General features: G+C 47.7%; 1 protein-coding gene across 2 annotated transcripts in view; it reads left to right on the top strand.

Moving 5' to 3' along the window:
- Cnnm1 (cyclin and CBS domain divalent metal cation transport mediator 1) overlaps nt 1–20,384 on the top strand; it is a 58,800-nt gene extending 38,416 nt beyond the window's left edge. The window contains exons 7-11 of one of the 2 annotated variants that reach the window (XM_050149055.1): nt 5,456–5,619; nt 14,733–14,916; nt 15,067–15,213; nt 16,979–17,074; nt 18,180–20,384. In XM_050149055.1, the coding sequence (XP_050005012.1) occupies nt 5,456–5,619; nt 14,733–14,916; nt 15,067–15,213; nt 16,979–17,074; nt 18,180–18,259 (671 nt within the window). In that variant the 3' untranslated portion in view covers nt 18,260–20,384. Of the gene's footprint in view, nt 1–5,455; nt 5,620–14,732; nt 14,917–15,066; nt 15,214–16,978; nt 17,075–18,179 lie in introns of those variants that run through there. The other variant, XR_007592982.1, reaches the window with a different exon arrangement.
- The last annotated feature ends 2,730 nt before the right edge of the window (nt 20,385–23,114 follow it).

Below are 23,114 nucleotides of genomic sequence, written 5' to 3'. Positions count from 1 at the left end.
CTCTTGCTGCTGGTCTCTGTCCTTAGACAACCATTAGCCTCCACAATAACTGGGTGACGTTCTCAGTACCCTACACAACAATATGACCTCTGTCACTCTTGTTTCTGACCCATTTTAGCAAAGAAGTCTGGGAGTTTTGTGGCAAGCCTAGGAGTTTTCTCTCAAGAAGTCTTGGGTTCCTTCTGGTCCCAGTCTTGATTTCTGCTCAAGAAATATAAACTTGTATACATATTAAGCAAGCCTTAACCTGTCTTTCATAGGGAAAAAGATCAGCCCTAGAAATTAACAAGTTTAAAAAGAAATCAGAGTACTGGAAAGGGAGGTCAAAGGTTAAGAGCACTTGCTGCTCTTGCAGAGGACCTAGATTGAATTTCCAGTACCCACATGGCAGTTCACAACCTTCTGTAACTCCAGTTACTGGGGATCCAGTACCCTCTTCTGGTCTCCATTGGTACCAGACATTCTTTGTGGTGCACATATATACGTGCGAGCAAAACACTTGCACACATAAAAGTAAATTTTAAAAGTTAGGAGATTTCTAAAAAGAAATCATCATTTTATTTTACTACCCACAGCCACTTTGGAAGGTAGGTAGAAATTATTATAGGGAAAGAGAGTCACGGAAATTGAGCCATTTGGTCAGTCTTGTATGTGTAGTAAGCAGGTAGAGGGACAAGGCATCCAGGTCCCTGGATCCTGCTTTCTCTTGCCTGGGACAGATAACTGCATCTCCACATGTGGGCATTTTGCGCCCCCTAGAGGACTTCATTGTGCTTGCATTAGCCATGTTAATGAATATGGTGCTCGCACTGGACTGAGTCCAAGAGTCCTTGTACCAAATATTTCAAAAATATTGAGCATGTGATTGCAAACCATTCTCCATAGGGCATTTCTTTGAGTTTGGAGTAAGGAGAGCTTAGTGGTCCGTGGATCACCTCCAGAATACAGTGCAATTAGCTAACTTCGCAGGTGCTTTTGTTTAAAAATGGAGCTTCTCATTGGCCCCACTGCAGTTATCACTCCCTCCCACCAAATTCATTCCTTCATCCTTCTCCTGATGGAGATAATATTGGCTTTCCCGTGGCAATCCTCCCAAGTCCACAAGAACACGGAGAAAGAGGAGAAGTCACAGCTGAGGCTTCAATCGTCTGTCCGTAATGTTCTTTGAGATCAAAGATGATGGCGTCTTCTCCCAGAATATACAAGGAGTCCCTAAAAATAATCTTTCGGCTTTGTACAATGTGGCAAGTGGAACTATTCCTTGGGGTTGGCGCTTGTGTAGTGAACATTTGGGAACCATTAAAGCTCCTTGAAACGTGAGCAAGTTCATCTGGGATCGTAACTGGGGCTGACTCGCAGAGTTCGCATGGGGCTTGACGGAGGGCTGGCTCTTGGCATTTGGTTGTCTGATGTTAGAAAACTACCAAAGGATGATGAATTTTAATAATCTTAGTTTGTGCTCTTATAAGCCTATGTAATTAAACCCCAGCCCCCCCCCCCTCATCCAATTTGGGAAACACAGATGGCCTGTGGTAGTAACCGTGACCAAAGGAAGCTGTTCCCCCTCAACCTTCTAGGATGAGCCAAAAGATGTCGACAGGGAGGCCCAGAGCCCGTCTTCTCTCCAAATCTTCATGCTCCCAAGGGGAGTCAAGCATCATACTTGTGAATTTTGAGTTTTGCTCCCTGAATAGGGTTGTGAAGGCTCCCTAAGTAAAAGTAGGTACGCGTGAAGCACCAGTCCCAGAACCGAGTAGGAGTCTTCAAGCCCAAATATTAGTGCAGAGTGAAGGGGTTCTGTCCAGCAGCAGCAGTTACTCTGGAAAACCTTCTTCTCCACCTCCCATCCTCCCCCAGTTTTATAGCAATATCTTCTCCACCCAGCCTTGGGCACTCTAAACCGCTAGCTAGGACAGACGGCTCTTGCAGGATGGCCACACACTGGCTGCAGGACGGAGGTCTGCCACAATCTTCCAGAGCAGTTAGTGATGCGGAGTAGAAAACGGTGCCCCTTCCACCACAAGCTGGCCAAAGGCATGCTGGCCGCTTGGCCGCCTCCTGGTGGTGCCCTGTGCTCGGCAGTATTCTGGTGCCGCTGTTTGATCTGCCGCTTTCCGACCCCCTCGCACTGCACTCGGGATTTCCCACATTGTTTCGTCCCCCAAGCTGTGCCTCTGTGCTCTTAGGAAATGCCAAGGGGAATTAGACAACTTGAACTCGTTTGCCATGCTGCTGGGACACTCGTCTGTTACTGATTTCTTCTCTTTCTTTATTAAAAGCATTTCCATTTCCATTCCCCTGGCTCTGAAGCCTCAAAGTGTGTGTGCACAATTACCAAAATGCCGAGTCATCAGCATCCTACCTATTGAGGAATGTCAGGCTCGGGAACACTGGAACATCCATCTTACACAACGTTCAGATGAACTGGGACTTTCTTTGTCACAAAATGAGGGTTCTTTTTTTTCCCTTAAGAATTCCTTTTACGAGACAATTGTATCTGTTGGTGTTTGAAAATCTTTGGGATTTTATAAACAAACATCCAATAGTGCATTTACTTTTTAAAAATTAAAAATATATTCCTTCTTCAACACAACAACAAAGTATGTAACTGTGCTTGACCTGTAACTCCCTGAGAGAAAGTAGGGTGACTCCTGATCCTAAATGCCCGACTTGTGCCTAAGCTGAGTGAGTCCTCCCACACCTGTGAATAGGCAACTTCCAGGGGGCTGACTCCAAGACCGCCTGTAAACAGACAGGTAGAGTCCTGGTGTCCTTGGCCTCTCCCCTAAGCTGCTGGCCAAGGCCTGAGGCTTCTTGGATTTAACTCCATCTGGGTGTGTTTTTGGTACCTTACTACCAACCGTAGCTTCTTAGAGGAGTTTTCCAGATGACTATAATTTACAGAGAAAAGGCTTGGGGATCTCAAGACCATTTGGGAGCTCTAAAACCTCTTTTTATACAGAATTTAGATTCTAAATTAAAATCGTTTCGAGGACTGCGAGGTCATATTTCTCCACTCTGCATTTATATTGAGTGCCTGTCCTGGTCAGGTTTTGTTGGGTTTTGATGGCCAGGAAAGGCAAGGTCTCTACCCTTGCTAAATGTTTAGTTGGGCAGATCTAAAGAATGTGTAAATTTTGTGAAAAGTGCTTTTTGAAGGACAGGAGAAGGACAGCCACAGTGAACATGGAGGAGCTTCTCAGGGTGTCCAGATGAGGTCTTCAGAGAAGTGAGCCTCTTCAGTGACAGCTAGGGATTGAGAAGGAAGCAACCTCGGGAGGCAGGGCTGGGAACCAAGGGACTAGTATCTTCTCAGTGAGAGACACCTACGTGATTGAGGACACCAAGGAGGCCAGAGGCCAAGAGAGGAGAAGGTGGCCCAAGAGGAAATCAGTCAGGAAAGTGGGGATCAGCAAGCAGTCTGAGTTTATTCAGATAGAATCAGAAATGGATTGTGGAAATGGATCTCAGTGGTCTCCTTTTATCCAGACTTCCTTTTTTTATGATTTCAGTTGCTGATGATAATTAAGATCCATAAATTATTAAGTTGAAATATTTAGGAAATAGGGAATTCATAATGTATAAACAAGTTTTATTTTTGTGTGTATTATTCTTCTGTTTTATTAGCTAATGCATAGTGGTAGATGATCTCTTATTTATAATTTAAAGTTTATCATATATATGTAGGGAGACACAGCATATAAACTGGGTTTGTACAATTAGAGTTACAAACATCTATAGGAGTCTTGGAATGCCCCCCATAGATGGAAAACGGTTGTTTGAGGTTAGAAGCGAGGAGACCAGATTGTGACCCAAGCAACGGTGCTGGTAACTGTCCCTGACTAGAGAGAGAGAGCAGAGGACTGTTTGGGTTAGAGGCCAATGGCAGGTCTCAGTGTGGTCCTTAGTGAGCAGGGGAGTCAAGGCTGATTCCCAAGTTTCTTGGGGGAATCAAATGGCAAATCACAAGTAAATGGCATTTGCAGAGATAACTGAGATAAAAGTGAGATCCTCAGTTCTATAGTCATACAAAAGTAGGGATTATTGGTGGTTCTAGAGAGAAAGTGTCCGGTCTATGTTTATTTAAATAGGCTCGCTATGTGGTTTGCCAAGCTGCGATGACTTGGCAAATAGACTAATCGCCCAGCTCGGTGCCTCATTCCAGTAAGTGCTGATCAGACATCCTGACTGGCACAAGCATCATCTCAGGGGGGCAGAATTAAATCACTGTTTCGCTCTGAGAAAAAAAAAAATCTCTGAAAATTTTGAGTCTTCACTTGAGCTCTCTGAAGTACATCTGAGTCCTGGGAAGCCTACAGCCTCTTTGGGCTCTGGGGGGAAGGTGTGCAGAGTGGTACCACTAGGGAAACAGAGGGATGAGAAGGGCTGTGTGTTCTCTCAGGAGGGTTGTCCCATGGCTGAGACAATGCTTGCGGTCACCTTCAGCTTCCTCATCCCTATTGGTCCTAGGAGAGATAGCTCACTGTCCAAATGGCATAGTCAAAGAAGCTATGGAGACATTTGTGCCTTTGGCAGAAAGTCTGTGGATTATTCCAGGCTCCATTTGTGCCAGAATGAGCCTTTCCATGGCCCACATTTTCAAGGACCACTGTGGCTCTCCTCAGTGCTGCGTCTCTGTATGAGACAAGACCTTCATAGAGTCGAAGGGAGTTAGGTCCCGCTACACATCTCGAACATGCAGAGTCCTGGAGCTGCACAACTAACCATCCCTGAAAGATACTGAATCCAGAAGTTCTAAGACCAGAGCCTGGCTCACCCCACACTTCCCTGTTCCTGCCACAAAACTCAAGGAGTTGAACCTTGCCTTGCAGGTTGTTATAAACAGCTGTGAGGGGCAAGGACAAAACAATGTAACTGCGTGTTAACATGCTATACAACTTGTAAGAATTTACCCTTATGGCTTGTGGACCTCTCTTTACACTCTTGGTCCAGGACCTGCCACTGTTGAGGCAGCCCCAAGTTAGCACCACTAAAATATGGCCATGGTGGTGACAGGTGACTCTGACGACAAACAGAAGACCCTGGTCTTTCTAAAAGGGTTTGTTATTGCACTGTGCGCAGTGCCTAGCCCCAATAGAGGGCTCTCTGTTGTGCACCATGTACATAGCGCTATCCTTGTGTATTTGGGGGGCATCCTGCACCTAACTTGAAGTTGAGCCAAGACAGCATCCCACCTCTGCCCACCATCTAGGGAAAGCAAGCACTTTGGCTTCCTCCCTGGGTCAGGTTGTGCCTCCCAGGAGGCGATACCAACAAGCCACTCCTTCCCTGGGCTCTAGTGGGGTGTGGGTCCCTGCCTTCGCAATGTCACCACTGCCTGGTAGTGCCGTGGGACCTCTGTAAACAGCACCTCTTTCTCTCTTCCTCCTTCCTCTCATCCTTCCTCTTCTCTTCTCTCGCCCGCCCTCCCTCCCCCCTTCCTCACCATCTGCAGTAAACCGGTCCCCTTCTCGCTGCAGCGGCTTGAATCGCTCCGAGTCTCCGAACCGAGAGCGCAGTGACTTTGGCGGGAGCAACACACAGCTGTACAGCAGCAGCAACAACCTCTACACACCTGACTACTCGGTGCACATCCTCAGCGATGTGCAGTTTGTGAAGGTAATTCCTCCAGGAGGGCAGCTGGCTGGGGGAGGCGGGACAGACCTTTAGACACGTCCCATTCTCCAGCCCCAGTGTCGGTGCGTGGCACTTCCTCCCTGGCCATACCTGCTTTCAGTAAGCGTGATCATTACTGTCCGTTGTTGCTGTTGATGATCATTTGACACAGTTAAGACTCCTGATCCTTTATTTCATGTGGGGACACTTAGGCACAAACTAAAGGGAGATGAGCTTGCCAGAGACCCATTTCTAGGCAGAACTGTCTCGATTGGACCCCTGCCACTAGCAACAGAGAGATTCTATTCCCTTCTTTCAAGGTCAGTCGGCAAGGGATAAATAAGTCAAGAGTACAGAAAAGCCGTGATAATCTTCTACGACAGTATATTGACTTACATGATAATATTTCTAAGCCGTAATATGAAAATGGGTCACTGAAGAACCAGGCACTTAAGGAAAAAGCCTGGTGTCTCTTCAGATCTATCCTTAGGGTTGCAGTACCCAGGAGTCATTCAAATTTCCTCCCTTTCTCTTACTCTACTGAGTTTTTCTTTTCTTTTTCTTTCCTTTATTTTCTTCTCTCTTCTCTTCTAACATCCAGCAAACCATTATCAACATGGTGCTGACACCTTAGCTGGAGCCCTGCTTACCCCAGTCCAATGAAACACCCAGCGAGTACACTTGGTAACTGCCAGGCACTGAAACCCCACAGTGGGAGAAGGTCATGTCCTCCTGCCCAAAGCACGGATTACTTCTGGGGTGTGCTGGCTGGTGTTACGTGCCAGGACTCTGCAGATACGTTAGTGATAGCCAGTAGAAGTAACTGTGAAAAGAAGAAACCACTAGACATTACCAGCAGAGGGGCAGAGCTTGCCTGGTGGGCATGTGGTGGTTGGAATAGGAAGGGCCCCATAGACTCATGTGTTTGAATGCTTGGCACATAGGGAGTGGCTCTATTAAGAGGTGTGGCCTTGTTGGAGGAAGTGTGTCACTGTGGGGATGGCTTTGAGGTCTCAGATGCTCAAGCTAGGCCTGTGTGGCATTCACTTCTGCTGCCTGTGGATCAAGTGTGGGCCTCGCAGCTCCTTCTCCAGCAGCCCGTCTGACCGCAGGCCGCCATGCTTCTTCCCTCCGTGGCGATAATGGACTAAACCCCGGAAACTGTAGCAGCCCCAGTTAAAACCTTTCCTTTATAAAAGTTGCTACGGCCGTAGTGTCTCTTCACAGCCATAGAAACCCTAGCTAAGACAGGGCAGGGTAAGGACGGCTGGGTGCAGAGCGCTCTGCTGGGGTCTTCACTTTGCCTGACTCAGCCATTCAGCCTCACCACCATCCCCTCAGGTAGGATCTACTGCCATTCCCGTTGTGCACACGACTTTGAGGCTTGAAGGCAAGACCATCTGGCTAAAAACCGATAGAGTCACACTTCAGAGCTGACGCTTCTGTCTGCTCCTGGAGTCCAAGCCCTGGAGTCACTGGGCTTCAGGGAGAACTGTGAAAAGTTCACCCAGGCAGAAGCAATCACGGCCCAGCTGAGCACCACCCGCAGGTGAGACTGGACCGCTGCCAGGCCTGAGAGCAGAGAGGCTCACCTCACTTCCTGTGGCGTCCAGCCTGAGAGACCTCTCAGTGCTAATGCAAACCTTCCTCAGAGGTGGAGGAGGGTGGCAAGGGGGGCTGATGTGCTAGCTCTGCTCTTGGAGTATCGCCTCAGAATTTCAGGATGAGCTACTGCGACAGCTGTCTTTCTAGAGTTTACATGTCCAAAGCAGGGGTGAAGGAGACAGGTTAGTGTGTCATAAACCAGATAAGCTCAAGTGGTGATGGCAGAGCCAAGGCATAAAGAGAGACAGGGAGGGACAAGTCGGCTGCTTCTGAAGTGGCCCTCAGAGTGGGCTGAGAGAAGGACGCTTGCTGAGGGCTGACGAAGGAAGGAGAGCGAATACTCAGAATAGAAACCACAGTGCTGGGGGTTGGGGGAGTCGGGGATCTGGGCACTGGCCTGTGAAGAACAGAGGCAGACGCTGGTGTGAGATGGGAATGGAGCATCCGAAGCAGAAGCCCTGGGCCCTCTGGGGCAGCATATGGAATTTGGATTCTATTTTTAGCTCATTGCCCCAGCAATTATATTAAAAAAAAAAAAAACCTATTAAGTAGGATTAACAGTTTTCTAAAGCCATGGGTTTAAAGAGTGTTTAACTGGCCGCCCTTCTCAATTTTAAAACGTTTGGATGGGGAAAGGGAAAGGAGAGTCCTTCTCTCCCACCCCACCCCCGAACTTGGGTTTTCCTGTTCAACTCAGGAAGTCAATTCAGGCCACCATCACAAATCACCATAGTATGTACAGCTTACATACGTTAGGCTAGGAAGTCCAAGGTCTGGGCCCTGTAGAGCCAGTATGTGTGGAGGGCCCACTTCCTCACAGCCTTTGTGTCCTTTGTGTCCTTGGGTGTTAGAGACCAGAGAAAGGAGGCAAGCCCTTTAGAAGAGAAGTCACAGCGCCCACCACCCTTAAGACCCAATGCCCTTCCGAAGCGCTCCCGCTGAATGCCTTCTCCGGGGGATTAGGTTTTAGCGTAGAGCTTTTGGGCATCATACAGCACCATTTATGGCCAAAGTTCAAAAAGTCAGCGTACAGTTTGGTTTGCTGCTTTGGAGTGAAAAGTGAATAAGATTACTTATCCATCGGGTTTAAATAAGGAGCTATGGGGAGCCGAGGGTCTTTGTCCTGACGAGATCACTTAGAGCAATCAGACAGACATGGATGCGGCAGCTCCTCAGAGGAACGTACTGAGAAGAGGCCCTCGGACGGAGGAAATCTGTGAAGGTTTCCCTAAAACTCGTTCCCATTCCTAGACCTAAGAAAACGGGACTTTCCACAAATAACAGGAAAAGCTTTTCCAACCTGAGAAGAGGGAGTGGAACCCCAAAGCCAGGGCCAATTCTCAGGAGAACTGAGAATTATATGTTCTTTTTGTTACATCAGAGGATTGTGTTTGAGTTCAAGCTGCCAGGAAATACCAAACAGAGTTCTTTTTTTTTTTTTTTTTTTTTTTTTTTTTTTTTTTTGCACCTAAACATTTTAAAATTGAGGATGTCTAATTGAAACATTAGTCAAACTCTTTCCAAACCCGTGGCTTCAGTAAACATTTAGCTCTACCGAGGGGCACTTTTCAAATTCAAGACAATTGTGTTACGGTTTAGTTTTCTCCTTTGCTGTGTGATGTAAGATTGTTCTTAAAATGTAAGCAAAAAAGATAGCTCCTCTGGATTCAGAAGATGCTCAGAGCCTTGCTGAGGCAACTTTCCCCACCTTCCTCTCCCATCTCTTTAACCAGGAGAGTCTCTGTGCTTTCTTACTTTATTTTGTAGTACTAAAGATTGAGCATGGGCCTCAGACATCCCAGGGAAGTGCTCTGAGCCATATCGTCCCTGTGGAACGAAAGGGAACACCATACGGGGAAGGGCTTTCACGGGGCCCAAACCCCAGATGGTCCTCAGTCTTTGTCCAATAAACTCAAAGTTCAAGAAAAATATGATTTCAAGACAAGTTTAAAATGAGATAGAAAGGCACATCTTATGGTTTTCTTGGAAATATTTTTAAACAAAGCCATGACTCGTAGACATGAATACATTATGAAGCCACCAATCCTTGTGAATTTTGTCTTGTTTTTTGGTTGGTGGCTTTGTTCTGTCTTGGGTTTTTATGTTTTGTTTATTGTGTGTGTGTGTGTGTGTGTGTGTGCGCGTGTGTGTCTGTCTGTCTTTCTGTCGTCTGTCTTTCTGCCTGTCTGTCCTGTAGGCATCATTGTTAAGCTTATGTTTGACAGGTCCCTTACGGTGTGGGTTGTATGACTTTGATCACCATCACCATCTAGTGGTAAGATCACTAAATTGCAGGATCCTGTTTTGAAGGCTAATAAATCACAGGTTCAAAAAATGATGAGACATCCAGAGCCTAAAGGTTCTCTTCTGGGTGCCTTGGCTGCCAAGTCAAGATTCCCAAAAGGGAAACCTTACCTTTGTTAGTTTCAAGATAATGATTTAGGCGCTTCTTAAATTATTGACTGGCCAAAGTATGAAAGGACAGTCTAAACTCGAGTTACTGCTAAGATTGCATGGCTACATCGCGGCAGGGAATGAGAGACAAGAAGAAAACATTGTCTTCTGAAAATTAGCTTGCTCAACCTCGCCATCCAATTAGTGTGAATTTCTTGAGTATTAACAATGTTCTTTGGCTACTGTGCAGTGTGCTAAATATATTTGAATATAAGATACAAATATGGGGGCTGAAGAGATGGCACAGTGGTCAAGAGCACTGACTGCGCTCCCAGAGGACCTGGGTTCATTTCCCAGCACCCACATGACAGCTCATAACCATCTGTAACTCCAGTTCCAGGGGATCCGACACCCTGTTCTGGCCTCCATGGACCCCAGACATATACATGCTGCACAAACATACATACAGGCAAAACACCCGGACACATAAAAAATTTTTAAACTAAAAAAAAAATTTCAAAATATAAGCATGTAAATTGTTTTATATAAAACAACCTTGCAAGAGATAAGAGGAGAAAAAATAAGTTAAATAGCAATGATCAGTGCAGGCACTAAATACGTGACTTTTTTAAAGCACTATATTATCTGGACAATGTCTGGTCCTTTAAAAACTGGGACGGAACCAGAGCCGGCTTAAGGCAGTGTCATGTGGGGCATACCCACAAAGGCTATGGGAGGCTGCAGTGAAGCACGCTGGGAAAGGATCAGGCTGCCCCAGTTCTGGGCTGGTGGCGATGAGAACAGTTGACTGTCAAGGCCACATTGATAGAATTAGTTCACCTGTTTCTCTCTTGTTTGTTTTTCGGAGACAGGGTGTCACATGTAGCTCTGGTTGACCTGTTTCTCATTTTAACTCCTAAACAATAATTCTACTTAACAATAACATGCTAAATTGAAAAGTTGTCAGGGCCAGGAGCGTAACTCAGCTGCGCCTTGTTTGCCTGGCACGTCCCAGGCCCTGGATCCACCCACTAGCACTAATAACAAAATTTGCCCAAAGGGAAAGAAAGGACGAAAAGGGATATTTGAACCGAGTTCATTCTTCAAAACAGAGTTTATGTCGACAGTTTCTCTTTTCTAATTTATTTAGATTTATTCATTTTATTCTATGTGTATGAGTATTTTGTTCACATGTATGTCTGTGTATGCCTGAGACTCGAACCCAGGTCCTCTGCAAGAACAAGTGCTCCTAACTGCTAAGCCTTCTCTATAGTCTCTATGGAGACAGATTTTTGTTTTTTTTTTTTTTTTAAGTGATGTGTTAGCACACAGGGGTAGTTTAAAGTTTAATTCTTTTCTTTAAACAGTGTGAAAGCAAGGCTGTAAGAACAAAGAGGTAACCAGTCAATGGCACTGTCCCTTTTAACAGCCACCCACTGGCATGCAGACCCTCCCCCAAACTCTACCCTTTACCCAGCATCCAGGGCCAAGCACTCCCTACAACACACACACCACTGTGCTTCTCCTAATGTCCTGGCTGCAGCTGTCTGAATCTTCTTTCCAGCAGGCTTCTTAGTTAGGGTTCTATTGCTGTGATGAAACACCATGACTAAAGCAACTTAGGGAGCAAAAAGGTTCATTTGGCTCACACTTCCACATCACTGTTCATCATCAAAGGAAGTCTTCAGGACAGGACCTCAAACCGGGCAGGGACCTGGAGGCAGGAGCTGACACCGAGGCCCTGGAGGGATGCAGCTTACTGCCTTGCTTCCCATGGCTTGATCAGCCTGCTTTCTTATAGAACCCTGAACCACCACCAGCCCAGAGGTGGCCCCAGCCAGCAATTGGCCAGGCCCTCCACCATCAATCACTAATTAGTAAAATGCCCTACAGGCTTCCCTACAGCACAACCCTAGGGAGGCATTTTCTCAAGGTAGGCTTCCTCCTCTCCAATGACTCTAGCTTGTGTTAAGTTGACAAACACTAGCCAGGACAACAGGACCAACAAGTGGGGGTTTAACACGGTGACTGCTTCCAATGACAGGGAACTCGGTATCTCACAGAAGGGCTCCCTCCTTTAGAGTTGTTATCAAGTGGTCATTAATTCCTGTACCTTTCTTTCCGCCACAGTGGTGTCTGAAGCGTAGCTCAGCACAGGGCCAACAGGGCAGAAGCCTCCCATGTATGAAAAAGTGTTAAAGGAAGATGGAGCATTTTACAACAGCTTCACTCCCAAAAGGCATCTGGCTTGGGGGACACAACCATCCACCTGGCAGATGGAAGTCCTGAGCCAGCAGATCCAAAGTCAAACCCAACATTATCTCCTTTCTCCTGCTTTTCCACGATCACTGTAGCTTTTCCCGTCCATTTTCCTGATCCTTCCACGGCCTCCCTGGCATCTGCCTCCGGCTGCTGTCCTCTTTGGCTGTGTCTTCTTACTGAAGGCTTTACCAAGCTTCTAGACTTGTCTCTCTAACACCACCAGTCACACAGACTCTGGGGAACAGAGGGCCACCGCCCCTCTTCCTCCCCCACACCATGGCATGCTGTGGAGAATTTAGAAGGAGCGAGATGGTGAATATGGCACCTGTCTTTGAAATGTGTGCCTCGTACAAAGTCAGATTGAGAGATGTATGTGGGCATGTGATAAATAGTCATATGGTATGGTTGCATAATGCATGAGCTCATATTATCTCTGTTCTCCAGGCATGTTCTACAAACTCAGAGGGGCTATTGATCTGGCTAGTGTTACCCAGCCCAAAAGTGACAAAACCAAGGCTTGAGTCATGGGTGCTGAGCAGCAGGCCATGAGTTTCCTGTTATACTTTCTGGGTAAAGGATGACTTTGCCTTATTTGATTAAACTAGAAGACAGGTCTAAATTAATATTTTGAGGAACACAGCGGGGGGCTGGAACAATGGCTCAACAGTTGAGAGTGCTTGCTGCTCTTCCAGTGAACCTGATTTCCAGCACCTTTGTGGAGCAGCTCACAACAGCTTGTAAGTGCAGCTACAGCAGATTCATACCCTTATCAGACCTCTGATAAGGTGTGGTGCGCACACACACACACACACCACGCCCCACATAAACTAAAATTTAATTAAGAATAAATAAGATAAAAGTAATTCTTTAAAGAACAATCTAGTGATATTTCATTTGTATTTTAATAAATAAAGTTCAACCTGAAGGTCAGAAAAGCGAAACAGCCAGTCTCTGGCCCTTACCTCTACCTCAGTCCAAAATGTCGATCCTGCCTCCAGGAATCTCAGAATGAGACTGTGTCTGACAGCTGTCTCCTCCCATCTTATCTTCCTCTCTAGGGCTGGGATTAAAGGTGTGCACCACTACTGCCCAGCTTTTATGGCGAGCTAGTGTGACTACAGGGATTAAAGGTGTGTGTGCCCACTGCCTGGTCTGTAAGGCTGATCAGTGCAACTGTTTTACTCTCTGATCTTCAGGCAAGCTTTATTTATTAAAGTACAAATGAAATATCACTACAGAACACAGCTACTGGAGGGTCAACTGCTCTCTTTATCAAGTGTCCTGTAGGAAATTTTCTACATGTAACGTTGTAGTTAGTTTTTTGTTTTGTTTTTTCCACTCTTTGGGAGCCCACCACCCAGCTCCCAAATAAACACATGGAGACTTACTCTTACTTATAAATGCCCGGCCTAACTTGGCTTGTTTCTTGCCAGTTTTTCTATCTTAAATTATCCCGTTTCTCTTTAACTACATTTTGCCTCTGGGCTTTTTAACCCTTCTTTATTCTATTATATCTTCCCATCCTTCTTACTCTGACTGGCTGTGTGGCTGAGTGGCTGGTCCCTGGCATCCTCCTCTCCTTCTCCTTTTTTTGCACCTCCTTCTTTCCCTAGATTTCTCCTCCCATTTGTTCTCTCTGCCCACCAACCCCACCACTTTCTCCTCCCTGCCTAGTTCAGCGCTTTATTAGACCAATCAGGTGTTTTAGGCAGGCAAATTAACACAGCTTCACAGAGTTAAACAAGTGCAACCTAAAAGAATGCAACACAACTTTGCATCATTAAACAAATATTCCACAGCATAAACAAATGTAACACATCTTAAACAAATATTCCACAACAGAACATAACCAGATAGCTGAGTGAGGGACAGCAGAGGCTGGGCCATGAGGTGTTCTCAGCAAGAGCATTGACTCTGTTGAAGCTTTGGGCAGACAGTGAGTGGACAGACACACACATTTCCACATTATAAAGCACAAGGCTTAGTTTTTGCCTGCAAACTACCAAATCCAGCTGCGAGCACAATGCCGCTGTGTCCTTTAAACTGCTTTGACTGAGACCTAGTTAGTGTGAGGCACAGGTCAGTTAGTTCCCTGCAAAGCACAGTATCACTAGCCTTACGTGGAACTTGCTAGAAATGGAAATCCTGTTTTGGATGCTGAGCTAGTAAATTAGAAACATTCTGAATTGGGCCCAGAAACCTGGATGTAACAAACCCTGTGGGTCTGATACTGAAGTGTGAGAGTCACAGTTGTCTGGCCCACATCCCCTGGTTTGAGTGTGTCCCCAAAAGTTAACAAAGTCCCCAGTGTAACAGTATTATGAGGTGGATCTTCCAGAGGTTGAACCTAGAGGAATGTGAGAGTTACAGGGTCCACCTCCTCGAAGGGGATTAATATCATTCTCCTGGGACTGTATTGGCTTTTGTGAAACTGGGTTGTTGTCAAACAAGGTTGGCCTATGTGTTTAGCCCCTTGCTACAGTCAACCGTTTCCCTCTCTGCTTCTCCAGCGTGTGATACAGCCAGGGAGGCTCTCACCAAACGTCAGCTCCATGCTGGTTGTACTTTCCAACCACCGAGATCTTGAGCCAAACAAACCTCTTTTTTATATAAAGTACAAGGCTCGGATACTTCGCTGCAGCAACACAGAAGAGGTCCAGGCAGGTTCTTCCCAGTACGCTGGGTGTTGGTGGTCAGCAAGTAAAGGACCCTTCTTTGTCCTTCTGCGGGGCTAATGTGCTTGGGTGGGACTCCGCTTCATGGCCTCAGGCCAGGCCTTCCAAAGCATCCCAGAGGAGCTGTTTGTGATGCAGTGTCTACACCGCTCTCCTGAGCCTCTGTCCACTTTCTTCCAGATCACACGACAGCAGTACCAGAATGCACTCACGGCCTGCCACATGGACAGCTCGCCCCAGTCCCCAGACATGGAGGCTTTCACTGATGGGTACTCCACCAAGGCCCCTACGACCCGGGGCACACCCCAGACTCCAAAGGATGACCCAGTCCTCACACTCCTGAGCAACAGGACCAGCTTGCCGTGTGAGTCAGTCTGGCAGACGGGCTGGGCTGCTGTGCGGTATGAGCAACCCTCCCTACCGTCTCCATTTCTGCTCCGCAGCCATCTTGTGCCTCACGGAGCCCCAGGTCTCCTCCAAGGCACAGTGGTGACATACTCACTGTCCTCCCTAGGCAGCCGCTCAGATGGTCTGAGAAGCCCCGGGGAGGTGGTGTACCTGAGGATGGAGGAAATGGCCTTCCCCCAGGAAGAAATGGCCGACTTTGAGGAGAACAAGACACACCAGCTCTCGCTGTCCCCTGCGGCTGTTCCCACAACAGGTCAGAGCTGGGGCCAGAGGAGCAAGGGAGATCACCGCTCTGAGACACAAGTGTGGTTCAGAACCAGCTGACTTGGGGGGCCCTGGGCTCCTAGCTCCTATATCAGAGGAGGGGGTACAAGGTGGGGTGCTGTCAGCATTTACCAAGCACCTACCATGTATCAGGCCCATTAATTTTCACCTTTCCAGGAAAACTTGAGCATTGGTAGGATCTGTTTTCTACTTGGATTTATACCCTAGCCTCTCAATTCACATTTTTGGGTTTGTTTGTCTGTTTGTTTTTTGTTTTTTTAAACACAAGTTCTCATGTAACCCTAGCTGGCTTCGAACCTATTTTGTAGCAGAACCTTGAGCTTCTGAGCCCCCCTGCCTCCACCTCCCAAGTGTTGAGAATACAAGCATGCACCACCCACACTGGGTTTTTAGGGACTGTGCAATTGTAAGCAAATTACTCAACCCAAGGTTCAGTTTCCTTATCTTAATTGGTAAGCTAAGTTAATAAATAATAGGCCGGGCAGTGGTGGCACATGCCTTTAGCCCAGCACTCGGGAGGCAGAGGCAGCCGGATCTCTGAGTTCGAGGCCAGCCTGGGCTCAAACTCCAACGTGTGTTCCAGGACAGCCAGGGCTACACAGAAACCCTGTCAAAAAGAAAAAGAGAGAGAGAGAGAGAGAGAGAGAGAGAGAGAGAGAGAGAGAGAGAGAGAGAGAGAGAGAGAGAGAGAGAGAAGAAAAAAAAGAAAGAAAACTCTGACATCATCAGCCTTCACCCTCATTGGTAGGGCTCTTCCCTTCCCCTGGGCCACAGAGCAGGCCAAAGTCTCTGGAACTTTCCCTGCGTTCTCGGGTCCCTTCATTTGAGACAGAGCACACTTCTGCCTTGATAGTGGAGCAGCTCAAAGCTCCCTGTGTCCCAGTAGCAAAGGTGAACAGCCCCCAGTGCTGCCCGCACCGTTTACCAACCCACCAGCTGCTGCTTCAGACCTGCCCCGTTCCACACCAAAGCGAAGGTCTGGAAAGGCTCCTGAGCCTGTAAGATCAGTGAGACAACCTGCGACAAACCCAGAAAGAGGGCACATACAGTCACCAGTCCAGGGTTTGGACTGAAAAACGTGAGACCTCTTTCTCCCCAGCACACCAAATTTAGTAGTTCCACTGAAGCATGTAGCTAAGAGAGGGTGCGAAGGAGTAGGCACGGAGATGGCTGGACTTTGGAGACCGTCTAGCCCACCTCTTAGTGGGACGCGTGAGGACTCATGAGGTTGACAGGGGGAAACAGCTTGACGTTGGAAGTGGACTCCACGGTCAGTAGTGCAGGCGCAGGTCAGCTTCCTGCACACTGCCCTTCCTCCCAGCTTGGACCCTTCCTGTGCTCTGAGACTCTAGGGAGCCAGGGGTGTGTGCTCAGTTGTTGCTGAGCCCTTGGTGTTACAGGTAAAAGAAAGTGACATCCTGTGGCCCCAGGTGTCCTTTTCGTCTGGTACAGAGCACAGTCTGTTCTCCACTCTCTCGCCAGATGGCACTTGAGGAGGGAACCATTTCTGACTCTGAGTAGACTGGGGGATAACAGCTCCTGTTGTCTCTCTGTCCCTTTTGCTAACTAATAGACAGCACCCTTCGGGGCAGGTGCGCATGCGTGCTCGCACGCACTGTTGAGGAGGTCCTACCCTTCCATCCCGTCCTCACAGACAGGCGTCACTCCGAATCTCGCTGCCTGGTCCTGCCATTCAGGTTGGAGACCTGAGTTTGCTCTCCTTTCTGCTGCAGAGACCGAATGCTGTAACATCCACCTGGAGCCAGAGGCCAGCCCCAGCAGCAGCGACTGTGAGGAAACCATGGGCAAGAAGCTGCTAAGAACCTTGAGTGAGTACCTCTCTCCCCACTGAAGCTCCTTGCTGGGCGGTGGGAATGCATGCTAGCGTCTTTTTCCCAGGGGGAGGCTTGCAAACCTTAGTGACACACGACTCTAGAAAACTGCAACAGGGCCTGAGCCAGTGCCACACCTGTGATACTGTTCGACTCTGTCCCTTTCCATTGGTGTTCTGGAGACAGGAGTCCACAGACATGCCCTGAGGTCAAAATATGACCCCCCTCCTTCCTTCTCCTGTTTTTTTATAGGTAGAGACCTTTAGATCATCAGGTCAATTTATCATGATTAAATAATCATGACAGAGACCTTAGAACCTGCTAAACCCATAATATTCACTATATAGTCCTTTGGCCAGGAGACTCCATAGAAAGGAAAGCGAGGGAGATGCCAAGGCTGAGGACCTGGGTGTGATTCCCAGGACCCACATGGGAAGTGGGGAAAACTGACTCACAAGTAGTGACCTGAGCTCCACATGCACACCATGGCACCTGCACAACCACACACACACACACACACACACACACATGCACACACATACACGTGTCCCTGCACACAGTAAATGTTCCTTAAAAGAGAGAAAAGACGGGGGCCAGTGGCGGAGAGAACAGGATGAAAATGTTCCATCCTGGAGACTGCAGAGCTGCAAACAGGGGCCTCTTCCATCTTTGAGGACATTTATACAACCACCATCACCTGGCCGAGAGCGGGCAGGAGACGTTCTGAACCAGACCCCCCGGGAATGGCTCCCAGCTCTACCCACCAACTTCAGCCCAAGGGATGTCAGAGACTGGGAGACTAGCACTCTTTGGGGATTTCAGGCAGTCACTTGAGCTGGATGGAGCCTTCCAGAAAAGGGAGAGAAGGCATTTCAGCGCCTTACCTAGTCCCTTGCATGAACTCTGCCATAGGCTACTGCCTGGGACCGTGGTTTTTCAGGAGGCTCCTCCGATGGGAAAGTGCTTCAGATGCTAATGTCAGCACCAAGCTGCAATGCAGGTTCCATGGCAGGAGTTCCAAAGCAGGGCTTTGTCCCCAAGTCCTCAGCCTGCTGAGACTGTCCTCCCTAGCTGCAGGTTGAGCTGACAACCCGCTTTTCAGGTGGCCGGAAAAGGAAGAGGTCAGCAGATGGAGAGAAAGCCTCTGAGGAAAACTCCAATTTAACACCTCTGATCACCTGACGAGGGGAAGACCTCACTGGCCCGCGTGTGAAATTCCAAGGCTTTGGGGAAGACCCACCCTCCCATCACCTGCTTCCCCCAAGGCCTCCCACGGTGACAGAACATCCTGCCCTCCACCTCACACCCCTCTCGGTCAGTCTGACAAGTTTTCCCAGTTGTCTCCAATTTGACACAGAAGGAGATGCCTGTGATGGAAGAGGCTAGAAGTGGTCTTGTCCATAGCATAGTCCAGGACCGGCAGGGAGATGACCCCAAGCTGGTAATGCCTCTCTGAGGCTCCCAGGGATATTCTTTGTTCTTTGGTGTCCCTGGACCACAGGAGACCCACGTCCTGGAATTGACCATTCTTTCTTCCAGAACAAAATAGCCCTTTCTGCCATAGTTCATGCTTAGGATTAACTCTGGAGGTGATGCGGGAGAGAGGTGTATTCGAGTCTAGAGGAGCGGGTGTGAAGGTCAGCTCCAGGGATGGACAGGGATTCTTCTACCAGAACTTCAGAGTTTTGGGGACTCACTGTCAGTGACTGGATTCTCTCTGAAGCCTGGGGAAGGGCAAGCGACAAAGGCTTGAGCCACCATATCTCCCCAGGACGTGTCAGCTTGGGCTTCCAGTAACTAATCTCTCAATAAGCCAGCTTCAGAAAAGGAGAATCAGGGAGCACAGAGACCAAGTTGTGAGCCAGACATGGAACTTCAGGTTTTAAGTGAAAATCAAAGCAGGAAAAAAAAAAAAAAAAAAAAAAAAAACTTGTAAGTTGTTACAGTGACTTTAGCCATGATAAACCAAAGAGTGCCCAGGTCAGCCAGGAAGGATGCCCCGTGCTGTCACGGGACTTCAGTGTGCTTGACACAGGAATGTTGAATGCTCACTTTTCTTTTTCACATACTTCCCACTTACTATATCCCTTGCTGGTCAGCTAAGTATCCCGAAAACCTACCTGGGTGTTGAGGCAGATGCAATTCCAGTCATAACCACAAGGTGGCAGAATGACCACGCGTATCTACTGAGACTGTAGGTATTGGGGAAACAGCCAGTCTGAGGGAAAATGTAAGTCGAGTTTAAATTTGAATTTGAGTTTCTGGTTTATTTCTCACCCTTTGCACACCTCCAGTCAGTGCCCAGAGATGTAGTTCTGCCTGCTGCGTCTCCACTCCATTCCCACGTCACCTTTTCCTCCCCCACATTTGGTTACAGGCAGATGGACAGCTGATAATTCCTCTACGTTATTTGTGTCTCAAAGGAAAATGCTCGCCCACAGGAACTTTATTTAACTCAGGGGTTGTTAACCTGGGGCCACTACCCCAGGGGAGTCCGTAGTTTGACTTTAGAGGGCCTATGACGCCCTTGGAACCGTCAGAACTTAGTGTGTTTGTGTGTTCCAGAGACTTGAAGCTTTCCTACCAGCCTCAAAGTTCCCAGACCCACAAAGGCTTTTAGTGGTTTGAAATAGGGGAACTTTCAGCCCAGTGTTTCTGCAATGCAGAGTGAATATTGGACACTTTGAGAATGGTGTTTAATTATAAGTGGTCAGGCATTCTTGTCAATGGGGGAAGGTTGGTACTCACCAAGACAGGGTCCTCAGAAATCTTTGGCACACCACACCGTATGGTGCAGCCTACATCCCAAATAAAACACTTGCCCACTGTCTACCGAACCACAGCTGATATTGCCAAGAGGGCCACAGCCCCTGGGAGGGAAGATTGGAGCCAGCGACGTCTCTTCTGTGTGTGTCACTGACTTCACACGCCACTCGCTTAGCCTGGCTGGAAGCTCAGCCATGCATGTTCTAGCTAACTCCACAGCCACCACCCCTGCCTGCTCTCCGTGGTCAGAACAGATCGTGCCCACACTAAGTGCTGGGGGTCTCGGACCTAGGCCAATAAGTGATGAGTTTTGAACAAGAATTTGCAAGGGAGCCTGCTGGACAAAAGCCGCTCCCTCTCAGTATCCCTTAGGCCCTGAAGCCCGGCCACTGCTATTGCGATACCCCCCTCCCCCCACTGCAGAACCTCTAAGGAGCTGTCACCACCCCTTTCCCTATCTCCCAAACCCCCAGATTTTCTTCAGGTTAAGATAAATTTTAAAAAAAAAGATTTTAAAATAGAGCATTTATGAAGGCTCAATACATTGTAAATAATTTTTAAATAAAATGAAAATGTGTTTCCTGGACTATGGCCGCTTTAATTGCACACAGAATTTCCGAGTTCTGCCGTGGTTTCCACATCTCACCTGTGGCCCCACTGCCTAGACAAGCACTCTTCTCGAGACAGGTGTGGGGCTAGGGTCAGGTTACAGGAACTTCCGGGTACTTGGCTTTGGGACTCCACAGGAATTGAATGGCAGAAGTGGGAAGTTAAACATGAGCCTGGCTGCAAATGGAGACGAAGGGGTATTAAGAGGATAATGAGAAGGGCCACCGTCTGCTGAACCTGTGTGACTATGAGAAAAGCTAAGGATCTTGGGGACCAGACCCAGACATGCCCCTGAGACTCAGCTGCTCACACTAGCAGGCTTCTGCAGACCCTCAGGAAAGAAGTCGAGATGGCATGCTTCCAGTGCTTCCGAAACAAAGGTAAGAGCAGGGCCAGAGGATATGGGTGCGCTGTAAGCCAGCTCTGTGGTACAGCCAGGCAAGGTATGTAACAGCACGGCTACTGGGTTATGCCAGAACAATTTAAGATTGTTCTCAGAGACTCAGTAGAGGCGATTCATTCCCTAATAAGGTAACAATTGTTTTGCTCTGGGCTATACTACCAAATGTAATAAGGGTGTGTTTGCTCATTTCCCAAAACTGCCCCGCAAAGTGCTGATGCGGCCTGAGAAGTCGGATGATTTGCCTAAGGTTGCCGGGCCAGGAACTGGCAAGTCTGAGTGTCCTATCTGTGAATACAGAATCCTTGACGCCAATCCCACCTCTGAAATAAGTCTACCATGCACCCATGTCTGAGGTCCTTCAGCTTTTCCCAAACATCCACAGAGCGCCAGACACAGTACAGGACACACTGACCAAAAGACAGATAAACACACAATTAAGGCCAAACCCTCACTTGACGTTTTTTTCTTTTTAATTCTAAAGCATCTTTAGCATATTGGCACAGGCACTGAAGCTGTTCCTGTACATTTAGAACTTCCCCTAGAGAAAAATTATAACACAGATTCTAATTGTTCTTAATAATAAAAACTCGGAGTCAGCTATCAGGGGTGAAAGTGGACGGATCAGAGAATTAGAACAGCCAGTCACTATAATTCTTACCTCTACCACTGCTCAGACCAAAGGGGCAGTCCTGTTCCTGTGAATCCTTAGACTGCATCCATCACTATAAATCCTCAGACTGCATCTGAGCTCCTGTCTCCTCCCAGCTTTCCTCTCTCCACCTAACCATATCACTCCTGTCTCCACCTCCCTAGTGCTGGGGTTAAAGGCATGTAACTCCCAAATCCCGGGATTACCTTTGTGTGAGCTGTTCTCTTTTAGACAGAATCAGTCTCAAGTAGCCCAAGGTAGCCTTAAACTCAGAGATCCTTCTGCCTCTGTCGCTGGGATTAAAGGAGTGTGCCACCACTGCCTGCCATCTATGGCTAACTAGTGGTTTAACTCAGCACTCTTCAGGCAAGCTTTGTTAGATTACAAAGTATCACTACAAAAAAAAATTACCTTTCCCTTTAAAAAAAATTAAAAACATCCTAGTAAAAGTTAACTGAGTAGAACTACATTTTGGATCAGGTGATTAAGATTATATATTTAAAGATTTATTGGTGTATATGCCAGTACCACTGGAAGCCAGAAGACAGTGTGAGATGCCCTTGAACTTGATTCACAAGCATCCATGAGACACCACGTGAGTGCTAGGAACTAAACCCTGGTCCTCTGTGAGAGCCACAAGCTATCTTAACTGGCTGAGTCATCTCCTCGGCCAAATGAAGACACTTTTTCTCTCAACAACCATTGACAATGAAGGTGCTTTCGTCTGATGGCTTAAACCACACCTAGGGAGAACGACAGGAAACTCTTTCTGGGGTGGCAACATTTTGAAGTTGGAAGAGCAAGCATTAATAAGAGGTGCAGATGGAAACAAAGAAACGGCAAGCTAACATCTAGCCTGTACTTCATCCACACACCCCAGCCAGGCACATGTATCCGTGAGTGCAGCCAGAGGGACCCGTGAGTGATGCTGAAGGAGGCGAAGGGGCTGCACAGGAAAGCCAGACCAGAAATAACCGCAGTTGCTTTCAAGAGCTGGGAGGCCATCCATCCAGTACCAATAGAACTGCCTGAAAGGAATGGGGGAACAAAGGGAGACCAAATTCTGGCTCAAGGTAAAAGATCTTTTTTAACTCAAAGCCCTACCAACAGTGCCTGGCTAAGCTGGGAAGGAATTCTTGACCACACCCAGTTGAAAGGGGTGAGTCAGGACAACGCCAAACAGACCAGTTCCCTGGGGGAGCAGTGCTGGACCTGGTGACTTCTGGGAGGCAATCACCTTCAAAACTATAGGATTTTATACCTCGCGGGAGCCAGGAAATACTGAAAAGCTACTTTGAAATATTTTAAAACTCCCAAGTGGTAACTCTGTTGCTTAAAGTGAGACACAATTTTCCACACCCACCATTTGCAGAGCTTCTGAGCTCTCTGGAAACTGTGGCATGTTCACGCAGCTGTAATTTTTCCAATATGCTAGGAGGCGCTCCAGCTGTTATGGGAAGGCCTGGTATTCTAGGATTACTCTAAATGACATCATCCTCATTGCTTAAGAAAATGGCTGGCCTCTGGATGATAAACCCATAAAAGCAACACGGACTCACAGCCATGATCCCACTAGAACTTTCTGTTTCAGGAACACATTCTGTTTTGTT

Source organism: Alexandromys fortis, unplaced genomic scaffold (assembly GCF_014885135.2).
Source record: "Alexandromys fortis isolate MF-2015 unplaced genomic scaffold, M_Fortis_MF-2015_v1.1 scaffold_16, whole genome shotgun sequence".
Taxonomy (NCBI): domain Eukaryota; kingdom Metazoa; phylum Chordata; class Mammalia; order Rodentia; family Cricetidae; genus Alexandromys; species Alexandromys fortis.
Note: the sequence above shows the minus strand (reverse complement) of the source record. Positions and strands in the feature narration are given on the sequence as shown.